This window comes from Mytilus edulis, chromosome 10 (genome assembly GCF_963676685.1).
Source record: "Mytilus edulis chromosome 10, xbMytEdul2.2, whole genome shotgun sequence".
Classification (NCBI taxonomy): Eukaryota; Metazoa; Mollusca; class Bivalvia; order Mytilida; family Mytilidae; genus Mytilus; species Mytilus edulis.
The window spans coordinates 10,688,822-10,707,613 of NC_092353.1; the positions used below are offsets into that span (position 1 = coordinate 10,688,822).

Below are 18,792 nucleotides of genomic sequence, written 5' to 3' on the forward strand. Positions count from 1 at the left end.
GGTATGTACAGAAAAGGGTAAACCTTAATGCCCAATCCTCGATGGTAGATGCATAAAAACCTTGTCAAAGAATAAAATTTGTTATGGTTTATTGAAAATTGAAAAGTCTTTGCATTTTTGGATCTCAAATTTGTGGTTTCTAATTATCTACTGACAAAATCAGTTGAAATAACTAACTTCCCAAAATGCACAATTCTAGTGAAGACTTTCAATAAGTGTGTATGTGATACCTACCCTCACAAGATGGACAACACTGGCCTGGACTTTCTATAGGATATCTACATCTCACAGGTTCACAAGCAGTCTTCCTGCAGGTTATTACACTGTTCTGTAAAATAATTTTACAAAATAATTTTTTTATCACTTATGAATGAAATATTCACTATTGAAAACTTTATCAATAAAAGAATACAGATATTATACTTATATATGTTAGACTCAGATTGATGTCCGGCCTCTAAACGACGTCCGTTCCTCAAATCGACGACCGTTTCTCAAATCAACGTCCATATCTGACGTCACATTCTCAAATGGATATCAATATTTTGATACTCTAATCGACGTTCAATGACAGTTATGTGACGGCATGTTTTAACAAAACTACGCCCGATTACTGGACTTAATTGTTTACACTTATACATGTACATGTTTTGTAGGGTTCAAACATATTAAAGTTTATCAATTTGATAAAAAGTTAATAGAATTGATCTACATAGTAATGTGTTATTTCTATTCGTGTTAATAAATGACCTGTATGTAAGTGGATGTAAAAAAAAAGCAACCTAACAATAAAAAAAACCCAACCAAACGACATCTAGAGGGCATTATTCAATCTTCAACAATAGACAAATTAAGAACTGCAACTAATCGTTTTTACAGTATTATAATTTAGTCTTTGTACGATGTTTTGCAACAAATTTCTCAGTTTTACACCTGAAGTGAAACATATACGCAAGAATAATGCATTATGTTTTATATTGTGCTGTTACACAACTATTCTAGGTTGAGTGCACACACACATGTTTAACCCCGTCATATTCTTTATGCAGGGTAGTATAGAGGTTTTTCGATGGTTTATGTCTGTCATATTTGTTTTTCGGATTTTTTTTTTTTTAATTAAGACTGTTAATTTTTCTAATTTGAATTGTTTATGCTATTCATTTCATACCACGTCTCCTTACGTTCATGTAAAAATATATCACAACCTGTTTACATATTCAGTCTAGTATATGTTATAAATCTTTAAAAAAAAAAAAAACACACTCACATTTTTTTTATAGATTTTATATGTAACACATAATTTTATTGAAGGTCTAAAGATTTCGGCTACTGTCGATTCTGGTCAATTTTGTATTATGTGACCAAAAAGGGCGTTGATTAGGGAAACTAAAATTTAGACATCTATTAGAGAAGCCAAAAAATGGACGTCGATTAGATAGGCATAAAATTGGCCAACGATTTGGAAGGATATTTTATTGTGAGGTCAGATTTGAACGTCGATTTGAGAAACGGACGTCGATTAGAGACTGGACGTCGATCTGAGTCTTACATATATAACCTTGTACATTTAAAGATTGATCAACAAAGTGTTGTTTAATCAGTATAAACACCTTTTTTGTTGTTTTTTACAGCTTATTGGCCTTTTTCATAATATAATTCATTCCATACCTGACATTGACAAGTATCACATTCAGATTTCCTCCATGTTGACCCTTCAATTCTATCTAATCCTCGTTCATCTATGCAACCTAAGAATGGAAATAAGCCATGGTTTCAGAATGTTTCAAGAAATATTTATATGACCTATCTTTGATATACTGTATTCAGCCGTGCATAGTACACAGTTATGTATAGTACACACACCCTTTTCATCCACCAAAATCGTGAAACAAGAGGCTCTCAAGAGCCTGAATCGCTCACCTTAATTCTTTTGGTTAAATCTCTCATCAATGATTATTTTGGCTTTTCAATTTATTTAAATGTTTTTTGGATCGTCCTATTTTCTTCAAAAGCCAAAAAAAATAATCATTTTCTCCTATGTTCTATTTTAGCCATAGTAGCTATGTTTCTTGACATACAAGGAAATAAAATATAAAATTTATACTAAATACTCTGAAACTCATTTAGCCTAAGTTTGGCTGAAATTGATACAGCAGTTTCAAAGGAGAAGATTTTTTAAAGTAAGTCAACATGATGAACAAATTGCGAAAAAAGTCCTTAAAGGGCAATAACTCCTTAAGGGGTCAATTGACAATTTTGGTCAAATTGACTTAATTGAAGATCCTACTTTGCTGAACAGTTTTGCTCTTTACAGTTTATCTCTATCTATAATAATATTCATGATAATAACCAAAAACAGCAAAATTTCCTTAAAATTACCAATTCAGGGCCAGCAACCCAACAATGGGTTGTCCGATTCATCTGAAAATTTCAGGACAGATAGATCTTGACCTGATAAACCATTTAACCTCATGTCAGATTTGCTCTTAATGCTTTGGTTTTTGAGTTATAAGCCAAAAACTGATTTTACCCCTATGTTCTACTTTTAGCCATGGCGGCCATCTTGGTGGTTGGTCGGGTCACCGGCCACAATTTTTAAACTAGATTTTTTGATTGAGTTAAGTCTGCCAATTGATATTTTATCGTATGTTTTTCTTTGTTGTGATGTTATGCTATTGTTTCGGAAAAAGGGAGAAGGTTTGGATCCATTAAAACGTTTAATCCCGCTGCAAATGTTTGCACCTGTCCTAAGTCAGGAATCTGATGTACAGTAGTTGTCGTTTGTTTATGTAATATATACGTGTTTCTCGTTTCTCGTTTGTTAATATAGATTAGACCGTTGGTTTTCCCGTTTGAATGGTTTTACACTAGTAATTTTGGGGCCCTTTATAGCTTGTTGTTCGGTGTGAGCTAAGGCTCCGTGTTGAAGGCCGTACTTTAACCTATAATGGTTTACTTTTTAAATTGTTATTTGTATGGAGAGTTGTCTCATTGGCACTCACACCACATCTTCCTATATCTAGATACCCTAATAACGATTTTGGCCATGTTTGGTTAAATTTGGCCCAGTAGTTTCAGAGGAGAAGATTTTTGTAAAAGTTTACAGACGACGGATGCCGGATGACGACGGACGCCGGACGACGACGGGCGCCAAGTGATGAGAAAAGTTCATTTGGCCCTTTGGGCCAGGTGAGCTAAAAACATATGCATTTTTTTTTATTTGAGGTTTCTTATGACTTGAAGACAAATACATGAAAGAAGTGTAATAAGGCCTAACACAAACACACATAAGCACAAACACAAAACAGTACACTATAGCCACCACTTTATGTCAGAAGCTTCTAATTAGTGTAAAATTGTAATTGGGACCTACCAAAATCAATTAGAACTTTTTTGAAAGAATGTAAATGAAAACAGAACTATATCATCTTCCCGTAATGATTGAATGTTAGGAAAATTGACCAGAGTTATTTTACTTTAATCAAAGAGAGGGGAAAGCACACAATTTTTAATTTAAGCCTAATTAACATTAAGACAATTTTCCACTAACAAGTAAAATTACCTTATTGAAATATAAGGACTTTTTTAGCTAAATCTATTAATTTTATTAGATATTATGAATTTTTATGACAATAGAAAAACATGTTACTATATGCATTTTGCCTAACAGAAAATCTTAGTATATCAGAATAAATGACCGATTGACACTTTTTTCTTAAATTTTTTCCTTAATTTTGATGCGAAATATTGATTGAAAAGTTGTATTAAAAAGTTTTAGGTACAAAAAGAAGCTAACATAGTGGGCAAAACTTATCTTGACAGTAAAGGGGAATTCCTATATAATATGTACCTACCACTACATTGTACAATTTTACCAGTCACCACATTGTACCATTCTACAGAACAACTTCCACATCGGTTCACTCTACACACAGCATCTGGTATACCTGATATAAAATAAAACATCATTAAAAAACCTTTAAAAATGTTTCTAATATTTATGAATATCTTAAATAAATTCAGACTTCTATCCAATAAATACATTGTCTGTGTAAAAATACAATATTTTTCATACTGAAGTAAAATTATACAGCAGGCTAGCAACATAAGAGTAATTTCTTGGTTCATGGAATTTTTATGAAGTGGAAATGAATTTGACAAAATCTTATAAAAATATCTTTTGCGATTCAAAAGATTCCTACAGGACAAATACAAAAATGATGACCTCTGAATGTTATATGATTTGTTTTGTATGTCTGGTGTTGCCTTGCTGTGGCAACATCAGAGTAATTTCTTGGTTCATGGAACTTTTAATTAGTGGTAATTAATTTGACCAAATTCTAAAAATATCTTGTATGATTCAAAAGATCTAGAGGTCAAATACAAACATGATGACCTGTGAATGCTTTTTTTTCTTCTGTTGTTGCATTGCTGTCTAATTGGTGATGTACTAAAACTTCACACCTGTATTTGGCCAATTCGATACAATTTCTACACATTAGCCTTTGTATCTCATCCCCCAAGTTTTAAATTTTATATCTATATTAAAAGGGGGATAACACAATTTTAATTTCAAAAGTGTCAAACAGCTGCTAGTCCCCAGTTTTTCCAAGTTGTAATTTGTTATGTAAATATGTATATATGTTGTGAAATTACACATGTTTAGAAGTAATAAAATATTTCTTTTATCCTATTGTTTGTTAACATAGATAGATTCAAAGTATGATAGAAGTGCTGGTATAAATCCATGAGACAGCAAAACAATAGAATCTTGGTTAAAATGGTACATATCTTAGAAGCAGCATCAGGTCAACTTGGCAATAGTAATTTAGTACGAAAGTAAAGGACTTATAAGTTGGTATAGTTTGCTCAGGTCACTTTGTAGTTTGGTATATAAGTCATGCAATATAGTAACAGGTTGGTAAAGGTCCAAGATTGGTTTTCTTATACATGTATCAAGTTCCATTATTGTGGTATATGCCATGAGACATTTACTAGGCTGTTCGTACATGTAGATATCGTGAGAAATATTGGGTTTATTACATTAGGAAATAACAGGTCTATAAAATCGCAATACAGATTATAGATTGCAAATAAAATATCTACAGTTTATGAATAACTTAATCTGCTACAGAACCCAGAGTTTAAAATATTGAATAGTAAGTATTTTATGAGTTGTGTTCTTTAAATAGTTTTGAGCTTTAATGATTTAGGTTTTGAGACTTCTCCTTTCTGAAGAACTAGCACTACTTAAAGTAGATATTTGATACTAAACATACCTGGACATTTACGATTTCTACAGAGGTCATTGTTACAGGTGACAGGTAACCTTCCAATTGGACACTTGGAATAATAATATGTTATAAAGCATAGCCTACAAAAGATAAACACTTGGAATAATAATATGTTATAAAGCATAGCCTACAAAAGATAAACACTTGGAATAATAATATGTTATAAAGCATAGCCTACAAAAGATAAACACTTGGAATGATAATATGTTATAAAGCATAGCCTACAAAAGATAAACACTTGGAATAATAATATGTTATAAAGCATAGCCTACAAAAGATAAACACTTGGAATGATAATATGTTATAAAGCATAGCCTACAAAAGATAAACACTTGGAATGATAATATGTTATAAAGCATAGCCTACAAAAGATAAACACTTGGAATAATAATATGTTATAAAGCATAGCCTACAAAAGATAAACACTTGGAATGATAATATGTTATAAAGCATAGCCTACAAAAGATAAACACTTGGAATGATAATATGTTATAAAGCATAGCCTACAAAAGATAAACACTTGGAATAATAATATGTTATAAAGCATAGCCTACAAAAGATAAACACTTGGAATGATAATATGTTATAAAGCATAGCCTACAAAAGATAAACACTTGGAATACTAATATGTTATAAAGCATAGCCTACAAAAGATAAACACTTGAAATACTAATATGTTATAAAGCATAGCCTACAAAAGATAAACACTTGGAATGATAATGCTATGTTGCTGGATTGCAATAATCTTATTGGCTTAAGCCTATAATAAATTCCATTTTTCCTCTTATTTTTTCTAGTGTCAACTGAATGTATTGTATCTATACATTAAAAATAGTGGAAAATTTAGAAATGACTCTAAATGCTGCATAAATGTTTTTTTTTTTTATCTGTTGGTATTGTCATATAAACAATGCTTAAGTGTTTAATTGATTGAGTTCAGGTGATGAAAGTTCACTTGAATGACTTAAAGTTAGTTTTTTAAGTTTCATCTGAGCAAGCCTTTGATAAATAGAGTTTAACATGCCCATATTAGACATTTTGTTTTTAAAAATGTTTGTGATCTATGCAGGGTTAAGTTAATTTTATTTTATACATCATCTGGTTTTAAATTCCTTGATAGTAGATTAGTAGCAGTTACCAACTTTACCTACCTTCGATCTGATTCAATAGGTAACCAGATTCTCTCATCAGTAATACTGGAAACTCTAGGCATGTAATTTGGATCAATCTGATGTCTTCTTTGTTGTTCTTCCTGTAGCCTCTCTATCAGTAAGATCTGGTCCCCTCGGTGTAACCAGTTTGTTGTGTATCTCCATGAAGGGTATGTAGTGACAGCTGGACAAATTCTTACAATCACACGAATGGTCAAGTTGTTAGCCTTGTTTAACTCAATTTCAGCCCATCTTTTAATTAACACATACATTGGTCCCAAGAAATAATTATTGCATCCTTTGAAATCAAAGCCTTTGGAGTTAAAACCAAATACATCAAATCCTTCCCTATCAAAACCATATTTGTTGAAACCATAGCGATTGTAGCCAGATGAATCAAACATATTTTTGTAATCACTTATAGTCCATGTACCATTTTTATTAAAACCAAAAGGTGTCACTCCATTTGTATCAAAACCATATCTATCAAAACCCCATTTATCTAAACCATTGGCATCAAAACCATCCAAATTATACATATCAATGTAGAAACCAAATCTATCAAATCCAGATAGGTCAAAGCCCTGACGATTGTAACCATAGCGATCGTAACCATTAGCATTGTATATTCCTCTAGTATCAAAATTTCCAGATCTGTCATATCCTTTTACATCATAACCATTTTTATTATAACCTTCTCTGTCATAACCATGGCGATCATATCCATTAATATTAAAACCAAGAACAGGAATTCTGATATTACATATCAAGCCTTCTGTAAGTGGCACATATTTCACACACATCTGTGATTCAGACTCTAAAACATCATCTGGAGTGACTTGGAATGGAGCCATTGGAACATAGCGCTGTGTACTGGGATACAGTAATAACCCATTAGGATGCTTCTTCTGCCATGTGTCCCAAATCTTATCAATAAATGCTAAATGTGATAGAAATATTGGATCATAGGGAGTAAAGTCTGATCCCATGTGACCTCCCACCCATGACTGGAATAGCTGAGATACTACTTCCATCTGTAATCTGAAGTTTGTATAGGATGGATCATTCACAGCTAGTTGAAGATTAACAGCATCTGGTAGACTTATTTCCTTGTTGAATTTTCTCCTCAAACATGGCATCCAATATGGTGGGTTATGTCCCTTGAATGGGTGGAATTGCACACAACCTGTGACTCCTTCCCCATTTCCACCAAAATATTTATTTGACCAGACAATTGATTTATCTGGTTTTCCAGCATCTATTGTCCAATCATAATAAGGAATTGCTACATCACAATCTAGCTGCTGAAGTTCTTGTTCAACGTATCTCAAAAAGTATCTATGCCAAGGCAAGAAAGCATCACTACCAACTGCCTGAGGTTTGTAATCAGCGTACATCTGAGCTATCTGAAACCAACGTGAGGGACATCCAGTCTCCATGGCTAGTCGTCTGATGTTATTTTGATAGCGTTGGATTTCAGCATCACTCATTTCTCTGATTTCTTTACGATTAATTGTTTGTCTACAAGCACATCTCAATACTCCTTTACTGTCACACAGGCATTCCTGACAACCAATACTGACCTTTGCCCCTATTCTATAGGTAGTGTTACCATAGTGACAACCACAGGACTCCCCACAATCAACATCTTCACACTTACGACCTTGACTGTAGGACACAACTTGATGATCTTTCTTCTTTTCTACAGATTGACATTGACTTAAGGTCAATGATCTACATTTGTGATTGTAACCATAAGCGAGTCTGAAATTATCATAGCCTCTTCTGTTGTTACCAAGGCAACTGTATCCAGCTCTTAAAAAAAAAGGAATTCATTAATTTTACTTAAAATTCCCATGAGGGTTCATTTTTATATAACAACTTCACAATGCTCATATGGCAATTCATACTCGTCAAATGATTAAAACAAACATCCTTTTTGTGCTTATCTGTCATTAAAGCAAATAAGATGTTTTAAAATTCATTATTCAAAAACATTTATGGTACAACTTCAACACAACAGTTGTGGTTATGAAAAAAACCTCAGATCCTTTTTAAAATACATATAATGCATAAAAAAGGGTTTTATTTGTTTCTAAGGTTTCAGTTTGTTAGTTCAATATGACTTTATTCTCATGAAATTACTAGCCATTGACTCCAAATAAGATAATTCTTACTACACTTCTCATGAAATTACTAGCCATCGACTCCAAATAAGATCATTCTTACTACACTTGCCCCTTAAAATCAACTAAATTATATGTATAATGCATCAAATGAAACCAGAAAAGAAGAAAATATAAATCTATAATGACAATTTTTTTTTATCTTTTTATCTTTTATATTTTTACACCATGCAAACATCCTTCCTAGAAACAGAGCAGAACTATTAATGATATTTCTCACCTGTTATAACCCTCTACATTATAGCCATCTTTATCATACTCTATAATTCCATCATATTCTCCTATTCTGTTGTATCCTAAGATGTTAAAGCCTTCAGCATCATATCCTTCCTGGTTGTAGCCCTGTCTGTCCAGTCCCTGTCTGTCATACCCAGCTTTATTATAACCTGAAGATACACAAATGTAACATCTTACATCAACTCATACCTGTTCTATAGTAACTACAACTAAAACTAATCAATGCAATCAGAATATAAATCCTTAATGTTTTCTCTCCCAAATTTGTATAGTATTCCCCCATGTAATGAGTTCACCCTTTCTTGAAACCTCTCAAATAAGTTAGTTGTGTATTGCAAATCTGCAAAACGCAGACCTTAAGTTGATGTTTTTGTTGTAAATTGCTTATTTAAATAATATCATATTTTGTTATTTGGAAGCCTAATTGAATGATCTTTATCCAAGTTTTTCATAGGGGACTTTAAAGAATAATGTGCAATATTGCAAGACAATAAGAAGTTCTTTAAAATTTGATGTTCATGAAGCTATAAATAATGTATCTTTTATTTTAAAAAGTTTGAAATTCTCTCATACATTTGTACATTTAGAAGGATAGCTTTTTCTGGAACCAAAAAAAGTAGAAATAATAAACACAACAAAACTCACAAAATATTCTTAATTACTTACTGCCCTTATATGCAATTGAATAACACAATGCAGTTAACTATATACTCACAGCATCCTAATATGGACATTATCATATACTCACAGCATCCTAATATGATGGACATTATCATATACTCACAGCATCCTAATATGGACATTATCAAAGACAATTAAAGTATATCTCAGATAAAAAAAAATATCATTAAATGTTTACCATTTCTATCATAACCATAACTATTGTATATCTGGTCCCCTGTTGATAAACTGTTATTGTAAGTTCTAACTTCTCTCTTCTTGTTAAAGCCATCAACATTAAAACCATATCTGAAATACATAAAAAAATAATAATATGTATATTGTCCAATTTCAAAGTATGCTTTCTATTCTGATTGTACAACCTCACACTTTTCCATATCAACAAATTGCAGTCGTGTTGGGTGTGATGGATTTCATCTTCTTCGAAATTATCTGAAATCCATTTATTTCCAAAAAGTTTTCACATACAACAAATGATAAGGTTCTTTTGATCAGAGTTTCCAAATAAGCATGGAGTACAATTCAATGTTAAGCATGACATGTAATCTTTACTTTCAAAGTCTACTGCCATTAAGCTGTTTATTGAGATGTTTTACATATATATTATTATAAGTTATTTCTATCATAAAGTTTATCAGTCAGCTTATCAATGGTAGTTAAAGAGTTATACAAGATATTACGTTTAGGTCAAAACCCTTAAATGGCATACTATTACTCATAAACCAAACACTTTCCCAATTCATTAAACTTATGTGTTCTATAACAAGAAGCAAGTATGAAAACTGTGTTTTGTACTAAATAACATCCTGCCAATGCCTCTTGTCATATCTATTGTGTCTTTAAAAACTAGTATTCAATAACTACATGCCCTTATCTTAATTTTGCCTAAAACAGGTAACCAGTTTACAAATCCCTGTTCTGTTTTCCTTACCTGTCATAGCCTTTCTCATCATAGCCAACCACTTTGTCTCTGAAGACAGGATATCTATAACAGCAGGCTCCTACCATACATCTGGTCTGACAGGATGGATAATCCAGGAAGTTATTAGAGTTGCCTCCACATCCAGTATATATAAACTCCTCACACCTCTGGGTGACATAGTTATAATACCATCTGGTTACCCTCCTGTTACATGAACCTAAAATAGGAAAGAAAGGTTCAGTCAGTCTTATCATCACAAGTACAGCTTTGGTGGATGAACCTTGAAATTCCATCAAGTAATGTCAAATCCTTTTCACAATTAAGAGGTTTGATTTTAAATAACAAGAACTATGTTTAGCTTATAATCATGACTCACAAGATCACACTTACCAAAGACATATCAGAACACTTTGATATATTCTCAATCCAGGCCTAGAAGACGTTGGTCTTAACTTATAAATATTGCATATCTTACAAATATATAAGAAAAAAATAAATTTCAGTATCTTATCTATGGCAAAGTTTCTAGAGCTTGCAAACTCAAGTCAACAGCACAATAACCATACCAACTATACTATAAGCTACATTTACAGTTTTATATTTAAACTACATCCATTCTTTTAGACACCTCTATGTATAAGTTATTGTTTATCTTACCTGGACTTACAGGTAGACTGCAGACTTCTATAGCTTTGTTTTGACACTTAGGTCCATCAAATCCTGGTGGACATCGACATGATACTAGGTGGGGCTCATTTGTCCAAACTGATGGGGCACAAGTACCTCCATTTAGACATGGATTTGGTTCACAAAAGTCTGAAATCAAATAAAAAAGAAGTTTGTATATAATCCATACTCCATTGCAGGACCTACTAAAACACATGAGTTAATATATAACTACAAATGCATGCAATTATATTTGATTTATCTTCATATTTGATTTATTGTTATATTTGATTTATTACTATATCTGATTTATCTAAATATTCAACTTTCTATGAAACTGCTCTAAACATCAATTGAAGGGGAAGTAATCTTCTCATCAGATTTTTTTGGCATTGTGAAGAGTACACACACACCTAAGTCCTGCACACATCCTTAATGTAGGATGAACACACTATATACTAGTAGTACCTACCTCTCTCTTCCTTACAATTCATCCTCCTCCCGTCCAGGTACCATACAGCTTTACATTCCCTACAGAAATTAATATAACATATAGCCTCAGGGTAGGATGGGCATGATGTAGTCTGGCATGGGTTCTCTGTACACCTGGCTATACTGTCACAGGTACATAATGATAGGAATGAGGTTGTATCAAAACAAAACCTGGAAGAGGGTAAGGTCAGGGGTGAAACTGGTGTCTGTACTGGTACCATAGCTGAAATATAAAGTCAACACTGAATAAATTTACACACAAACTAAATAAATTGAACATTAATGGACAGAACTTGAACTTTGACAGATACAATATGAATATGAAGATCAAAGTCGATATATAAATATTATTAATCGAATATTTTTAAGGATTTGTGATTGGTTAAAACTTGATCACATGAACATTTGTACATTTGTATTTGCTCAGTTTGCACGCCAATACTGTTGTGTTTAGTTTTTCGTAGGTCAAAAACAGCCTATTGCACAGGGCATACAGCATGTTACTGAAAATACATTATAGAAATCACCAAATTTACATTGTTCATGCAATAGTTGTTGATTAATAATATAACAATTGTAGCCTTTGGTTGAGGTCAATACGATGTTATATCGACCTAGAAAAGCATATTGACCTCAGACTTCGTCCTCAGTCAATATGCTTCTCTTAGGTTGATATAACCTTGTATTGACCTCATACAAAGGCTATAATTGTATACTATCTAAATTATAAAAAGCTGAGATCAGTGGACATATGATCATACAGTACTTCAATTTTTAATCCCCCAAAGATACTATTTCAATAGCTACATATGTTATTGGTGAAACTAGTCTTTGGTTTCAACTCATTTGTAAATTGCTGATTACTGAAGTAATTGCATTTTCTCTTTTATTCTGGATTTTTTTTTAAGAGCTCCTCATATTCTTAACTTTCTTTATACTCTACAAACAAAACAATGATGATTAAAAAAGTAACAAATTATAGCAAATGGTAGCAATTAAAATTGTTAAAATATCAAGAATAAGTTAAGATTACAATCACAGTGAATTTTGATAAAACTGCTCATACGAATGTTTCTGATTAAAGGGAAGTAACTCATCAATTTTGTTTTAGTTGGCAATATAATTTACACAGCATAATTTCCTTTGCCGTAAGAGGTACTAACATGTCACATCCTTGATTTGTCCCATCCAAAAGTGACTAGCCCATTCTGGTGTGACTGTATTTAGCCGTGGACATGTCCTCGGTACAGACATCAGAAATCCCTTGTCCTGTGAAGATAGTATCTCCCAAATTCTATATGACTGTAGCACAGCAAAGGGTCCATTGAACAGGTAGTTACAATGACTTATGTCATAACCTCTAACAGTAAAACCATACTTATCATAACCTTCTCTGCTCAAACCTGAAAATAAAGAAGAAAATACTGATTAATCTCTTTAACAGTCAATAGACTATTTTGTGTGTACATCTATTTTATATGCATACAAGTATCTTTCCAGCATGCAGAAATATTTAGAGGTAGTTGATAATTGGTTTGTAACTTCTGTCAAAATATTTTGGCAGCGCCTGTTGTATCTTTTTTGTATGGAATTCATATGAAACAATATTTGTGTTTTGTTGTCTATTTCTAATGCTCCTGTGTTGTAAGTAAATCAGAGATTTCTTTTGTTCATTTCAATGTAGAAAACAACAAAAAATGTGTTTAAATTATTAGCTATTTATAAGTGGCAGAAACTGGTCTCTTATTGGCAATCACATCAAATCTCAATATTTTCTAATAAGTCAAAAGACATGTTGTTTGTATTTATATTTTGTCAGGAACATAGACATGAATGCAATCATAAGTAGGACTAAGAATGTTTTGTTTTTTTGGAGCATTTTTAACATCACATATTTTTAGTATAAGCAATGTATTTTAAGAGATTCCTAGTACCTAGCCTGTTAGAACAAACATCATTGAAACCATCATCACTATAGCGACCAGATGTGTCTGGATTACCATTGACATCATATCCATTTCTGTTGTAACCATATATAGAATAACCTTTTACATTGTAACCATAGCGATCATATCCTTGACGATTATATCCATCCAAGTTGTAACCATCTCTATTAAAGCCTATGATAGAATATCAAGATTTATTACATAGAGTGATGCAGCTGTCTTCTTAAATTTCTCTCTTTTGAAAAAGGTAGACAATATTCATTTATTTCCCTTTCCTTAAATGGATATAAGGTTGATTTGCCCAAGAAAATTCTTATTCCACAAGGTCATTTCAGTCAAATTTGATATTTAGAAGGTAGACAAATTCTCATATTTCACAAATTTCTTTGACCCCAAGAAAATACAAAATTAAAATACATTTAATTCATCATAGCCACTAGATTTCATAACTATATTGCATACATAGTATATTTATCATTGATTATTTTTAACATGATATTCTTTAGACCTTACCTGATCTGTGGTAACCATTCCTGTTAAATCCACTTCTATCAAATCCTTGTTCATCATAGTAAGAATTGTATCTGTCTACTGTATTAGCTGGAATGTCACCTCTATCTTCTGTGTCCTCTCGTACATCATCTGTTCTATTACAAGGATGGCCTCTAGAGGTCAAGGCATAGGTCACACAGAGGTCATTCTCCGAGTCAAGGACACCACTAGGTTGAACATTGAATGGCACCATTGGTATCTTACCGTAGGCTGCTGGGAATTTAAACTTGTTGTTGCCTTGTTGTTGCCAATCCCAGTATAGTTTATCAATAAAAGCGTGAATAGCAAAGAAGACAGGATCATAGGGGGCAGTACTTTCACCCATATCCCCACCGATGTACTGATGGAGGTAGCTGACATAGGCTTCTAAACATAAACTCATTGTAGTGTAGTCCTCACTACTGATGGCTAGAGCAAGTTCTACCAGAGAGGGAAGTTGGATGTTTGGATTGAAACGTCTACGTATACAAGGTCTCCATGACTGACCAAACGGATGGTCAGGAACACAGCCCTGTCGTCCTTCACCATTCCCTCCAAACATATTTGGCTGCCAGATAATGGCATTAGCAAAATCACCAACATCTGTTGTGAAGTCATAATATGGCAGAGTTACGGAACAGTCTACTTCTTGTATAATTTGTTCTAAATTTCTCAAGTAATATCGATGCCATGGGAGAAAGAATGCACTCCCATGTGAGAACATGCCATGATGGATATACATGTCTCGCATCCTGTCCCAAGCATTCCCAGGGCCGGATTGTTTGACCTTTTGAATAGCCACTTGTAAGGAGATCAGTTCTTCTGAAGTCAGGTCACGAATTTCTTTTCTGACTGATGGTCTTTCACAGCTATAAATAGAATTTAACAAAGTCTATGAATATTTTGCTTTAATCATTTAGAAAAGAAAATAATTACCTTGTCAATATCAATGCATTCAAAACAAAATTTGTGGGACTATAGAGAAAATATAAGAACTTACAATATACACACAGAATGGAAACTTATGTCTGCTTCTTAGAAAAATTAAGATGAAAAAACTGTCAAAAGAGGTAAGATGTAAAAGTAGCAATGCTTTATATAATGCTATAAAATGTCTTATATTTTCAAATGATGTGTTGGCACTCAGAGCTAAATCCAAAATTTACATTCAAACCTTGAAAACTTCTACATTAAAATAAAACAAACTATGGACACATTCATTATGTGCCCGTCCCAAGTCAAGAGCTGCCTGTTGTTCAGTGGTTGTGTCGGTTGGTTCATGTTTGTCATATTTGATTTTTGTAAACTGTTTTGTTAGTTTTCTCAATTGACTTGTTTCATATTTACATGTTGGTAGCCGACCATACGTTGTGGGTTTCTGGTTGCTGAAGGCTGTATGGTTGCGTATAATTGCTTACATACACTTTATTTGAACTTTGGTGGATAATTGTCTCATTTGTAACCATACCACATTACTTATGAATTTCTATATAAACAGATATATACAGATATAAACAGATATATACACTTAAGGGAAGTTGTGAAACAGTTTGAAAGATAGCTTGAAAACTTCCACCTCAAAATTATGGACACCATACATTTGAACGATGGATGAAAGATTATAGGTATACATGTAGAGAAAGTTATGAAACAGTAAGACAAATAACCTGCATATCCATAGATTGTCCACTTCACATGTACATCTCTGTTGACATGACTGTCTAACCTCCCCTGGTTTATATACCCTGTTACCATAGGAACAACCACTAGGGGGAGCTGTACATCCTGCATCATTACATGACAATCCAGGGAAGAATCCTATGACTTCTGTTGTATAACCACTGAATGTTTTCCTATGGACACCTTTACATTCTCCTAGATTTAATACCTGGAAAAATTATATGGAATTATAATTCATGTATATATATAGTTGCTAATCATCAGATATATATTTCTTAATTTTTTTTATTTTCTATGTTTTATTCACTTAGTGAGACACATGTTTCTCAATCTTTTCTGATAAATCCAAAACTTAAGTAACTTGAATCTTTTATCAAAAGTAAAATTATTGAAGTAGTTAAAATTCATACATGATCTTCTTAGGTTTTCCATACACAGAATTAATCAGATATTTTTTACTCATTTGTATGCTATAAATTCACTATTTTTATGATGTTTTGCTGTTGAGAAAATTGTAACTGGATATATATTACAATAATATAAATTTGATTATATATGTATTATACAGTGTTATATGACACAAGAATTCCTGAATTGTAATAATTTGTCTCCCATTTATGTCACTTGTTTAACAATCATTGTAAACTGACTTTGAATTGTTCATCGCAATGTCAGCTGCTTGAGCTTAATAAGATATAAAAGATATTTATAAAAATCTTAAAAGTACTTACAATCATTTTTCTGAAGTAAAATGGATTGCATTCCAAAATGAGTAAAATAATGTTAACAAGATTAGAGTAAAAAATCTGCACTAAGGGTTTCTTACATTAAACATTTAACACGTGTACACTCCCCATTTCCTTTCTCAATTTTAACTGTATGGAAAACATAACAGAATTAATAAAAAAAATCAAAAGTTTTTAGAAAGGTGTATAAGTCTGATTTTCAATACAAAAACTTTAACAACAAAGAGGTTGCATGCTTGCAAAAGGACAAAGTTCATTTGTGGCCAGATATGTGAATCTCAAATTTATCATTAAACATCGAAAACGCCCCAGTTTGTTCCTTAAATTGATCTTTTTCAAAAGCCTAAAACACAATCCCTCATTGGAGTTCATTATAGGCTCTAAAGCCAGCACATTTTGAATATATTGTAAAAATACGATTACGTTATGCCTTTTTTCGGACATAAAAGCTTAGAGAAAAAACAATCAAAAAGTTATACAATCAAAAATGTTCTGAATACAAAAGGTACTAATCAATATAGTGTATCCCTGACACAAACATTTTCTGGGTCAGGAGTTGCAGCTTCAATAATTTATTCTAAAAATTTAGATAAATTTTTGTGAATTTGGACCAAAACTGAAGTTACAACATAAATTATGCATAATTGAGGGGTCATTACTTTGTTATAAATAATTTGATGTGCCAAAAAAAAATCATTTTGTATCAATAGTAATTTCACAACTATTTCTATCAAAGGGAAATTTATAGCCTTTAAACCTGATTTAAAAATCATTAGAATCTGTGAACCAATATAATCATGAACCTACTCCTTTGTTCTTGTGTAGACTATATATAGCAAGGCAACAATTTTTAAAAAGTTATGAAAATATAAAACTTAAATATCAAGCATCCTTAGGCTCATTTAAACATTTCTTTGTTTTCAGGTATCAAGTAAGAAGAAAAGTGTTCCTATGATTGATTCTTATACGCTTCATCACTTTATTGTATTTATAACCTAGTGTGAAAGGATGGTCCTTAGTGAAGTAATATTGCTTTAACCATGATGTGAATATATGGCCCTAAGAACTGTTACCCTAATTAGATTATCATATATATTGTTGTTAATATCAAAACAGGGGGTTTTATAGCCTTAATTGTTTAATATTATATATATGTTAAAAGTTCTTTTTTATAGGGATATAAAACCTCAGTATGAGTCTTTAGTATATAGTTCACACTATAATGCTTATGTAAGTGGTTGTGTATGTATGCTGTACGCCGTTGATAACAATAGTTATAAAGTATTATTACTTCACATCTTTTGTCCTCTTTCTGGTCACTACTGATGACCGATTGAAGGGTAGATTTAAACCTCCGGTAACAACATGCTCCTTTCATAGCTAGATCTTGACATGCTGATAGTGTTAAAAAGTTATTGGCATTCCCTCCACAACCTGGAAATATAAATGTCTCACCATTTACAAACATTTTGTTCTAAATTTTCATTGAGAATGGAACAAAGAAGTAGAAAAAGTGCAAATTTAAATCAACTGTCAACATAACATTTTGGTGATTTTCAATTAGTTACTTATGGTTCATTTATTGCAGTACATGTACTTCCAGAATATAAACAATTTTACTGACTGCTTTGGTTCAAAAGAGGATAAATGGTCCTGTCAAAGTTTTGGAGACAGAAAAAGATTTAAAATTTATGAACTAACATACCTGTAAAATTGAAAGGCAAACATATCTCCTCAAATCTGTCATAGTAGTATCTCTGTACTGTCTGGTTACAATCCCCTATATCAGGAGGTAAAACACAGGGGTTAATTCTGACTTCACATGTGGGGCCATCCCATGGGGTGATGCATATACATTGGTAACTGTTGTATCCAGTTTCTCGACAGTAGCCATTGTTCTTACAAGGGGCACTGCTACAAGGGGCTACAAAGACAACAATTTATATATAGTTGTGTAAATATAATGGACATACAAACTATCAGTAGAATGACAAATGACATCATGACTAAATAAAACAGATTAACAGAAAAAACAAGTCCATAAAACAATACACAAAAAATAAGATTGAGCAACGCAAGTTTTTCAAAAAGAAAAAAATGAACAAAGGTACTCTAAACTGATCCCTGTCGCAGTCACTGTTTTTATATTTTTTATTAAGGCAGATAAAGAGAGATAAATCATTAGATAAGGGAAATAGATGAGAAATAAAGTTTAAACTAAGTATAAAATATAGTTTTTCACTTTTTCATCCCTTCGTCT

At 32.2% G+C, this 18,792-nt stretch overlaps 1 protein-coding gene across 1 annotated transcript in view; it reads right to left on the reverse strand.

Annotated features, from left to right (window-relative positions):
* LOC139492575 (uncharacterized) overlaps nucleotides 1–18,792 on the reverse strand; it is an 83,367-nt gene that overhangs the window by 27,793 nt on the left and 36,782 nt on the right. The window contains exons 9-24 of the mRNA XM_071280728.1: nucleotides 18,238–18,456; nucleotides 17,824–17,966; nucleotides 15,774–15,994; nucleotides 14,089–14,975; nucleotides 13,564–13,749; nucleotides 12,793–13,032; nucleotides 11,610–11,852; nucleotides 11,129–11,287; nucleotides 10,481–10,688; nucleotides 9,728–9,837; nucleotides 8,852–9,017; nucleotides 6,446–8,260; nucleotides 5,280–5,374; nucleotides 3,855–3,947; nucleotides 1,669–1,748; nucleotides 235–328 (exon numbers count right to left, since the gene is read on the reverse strand). Coding sequence (XP_071136829.1) covers nucleotides 235–328; nucleotides 1,669–1,748; nucleotides 3,855–3,947; nucleotides 5,280–5,374; nucleotides 6,446–8,260; nucleotides 8,852–9,017; nucleotides 9,728–9,837; nucleotides 10,481–10,688; nucleotides 11,129–11,287; nucleotides 11,610–11,852; nucleotides 12,793–13,032; nucleotides 13,564–13,749; nucleotides 14,089–14,975; nucleotides 15,774–15,994; nucleotides 17,824–17,966; nucleotides 18,238–18,456 — 4,959 coding nt within the window. The remainder of the gene's footprint in view (nucleotides 1–234; nucleotides 329–1,668; nucleotides 1,749–3,854; nucleotides 3,948–5,279; nucleotides 5,375–6,445; nucleotides 8,261–8,851; nucleotides 9,018–9,727; nucleotides 9,838–10,480; nucleotides 10,689–11,128; nucleotides 11,288–11,609; nucleotides 11,853–12,792; nucleotides 13,033–13,563; nucleotides 13,750–14,088; nucleotides 14,976–15,773; nucleotides 15,995–17,823; nucleotides 17,967–18,237; nucleotides 18,457–18,792) is intronic.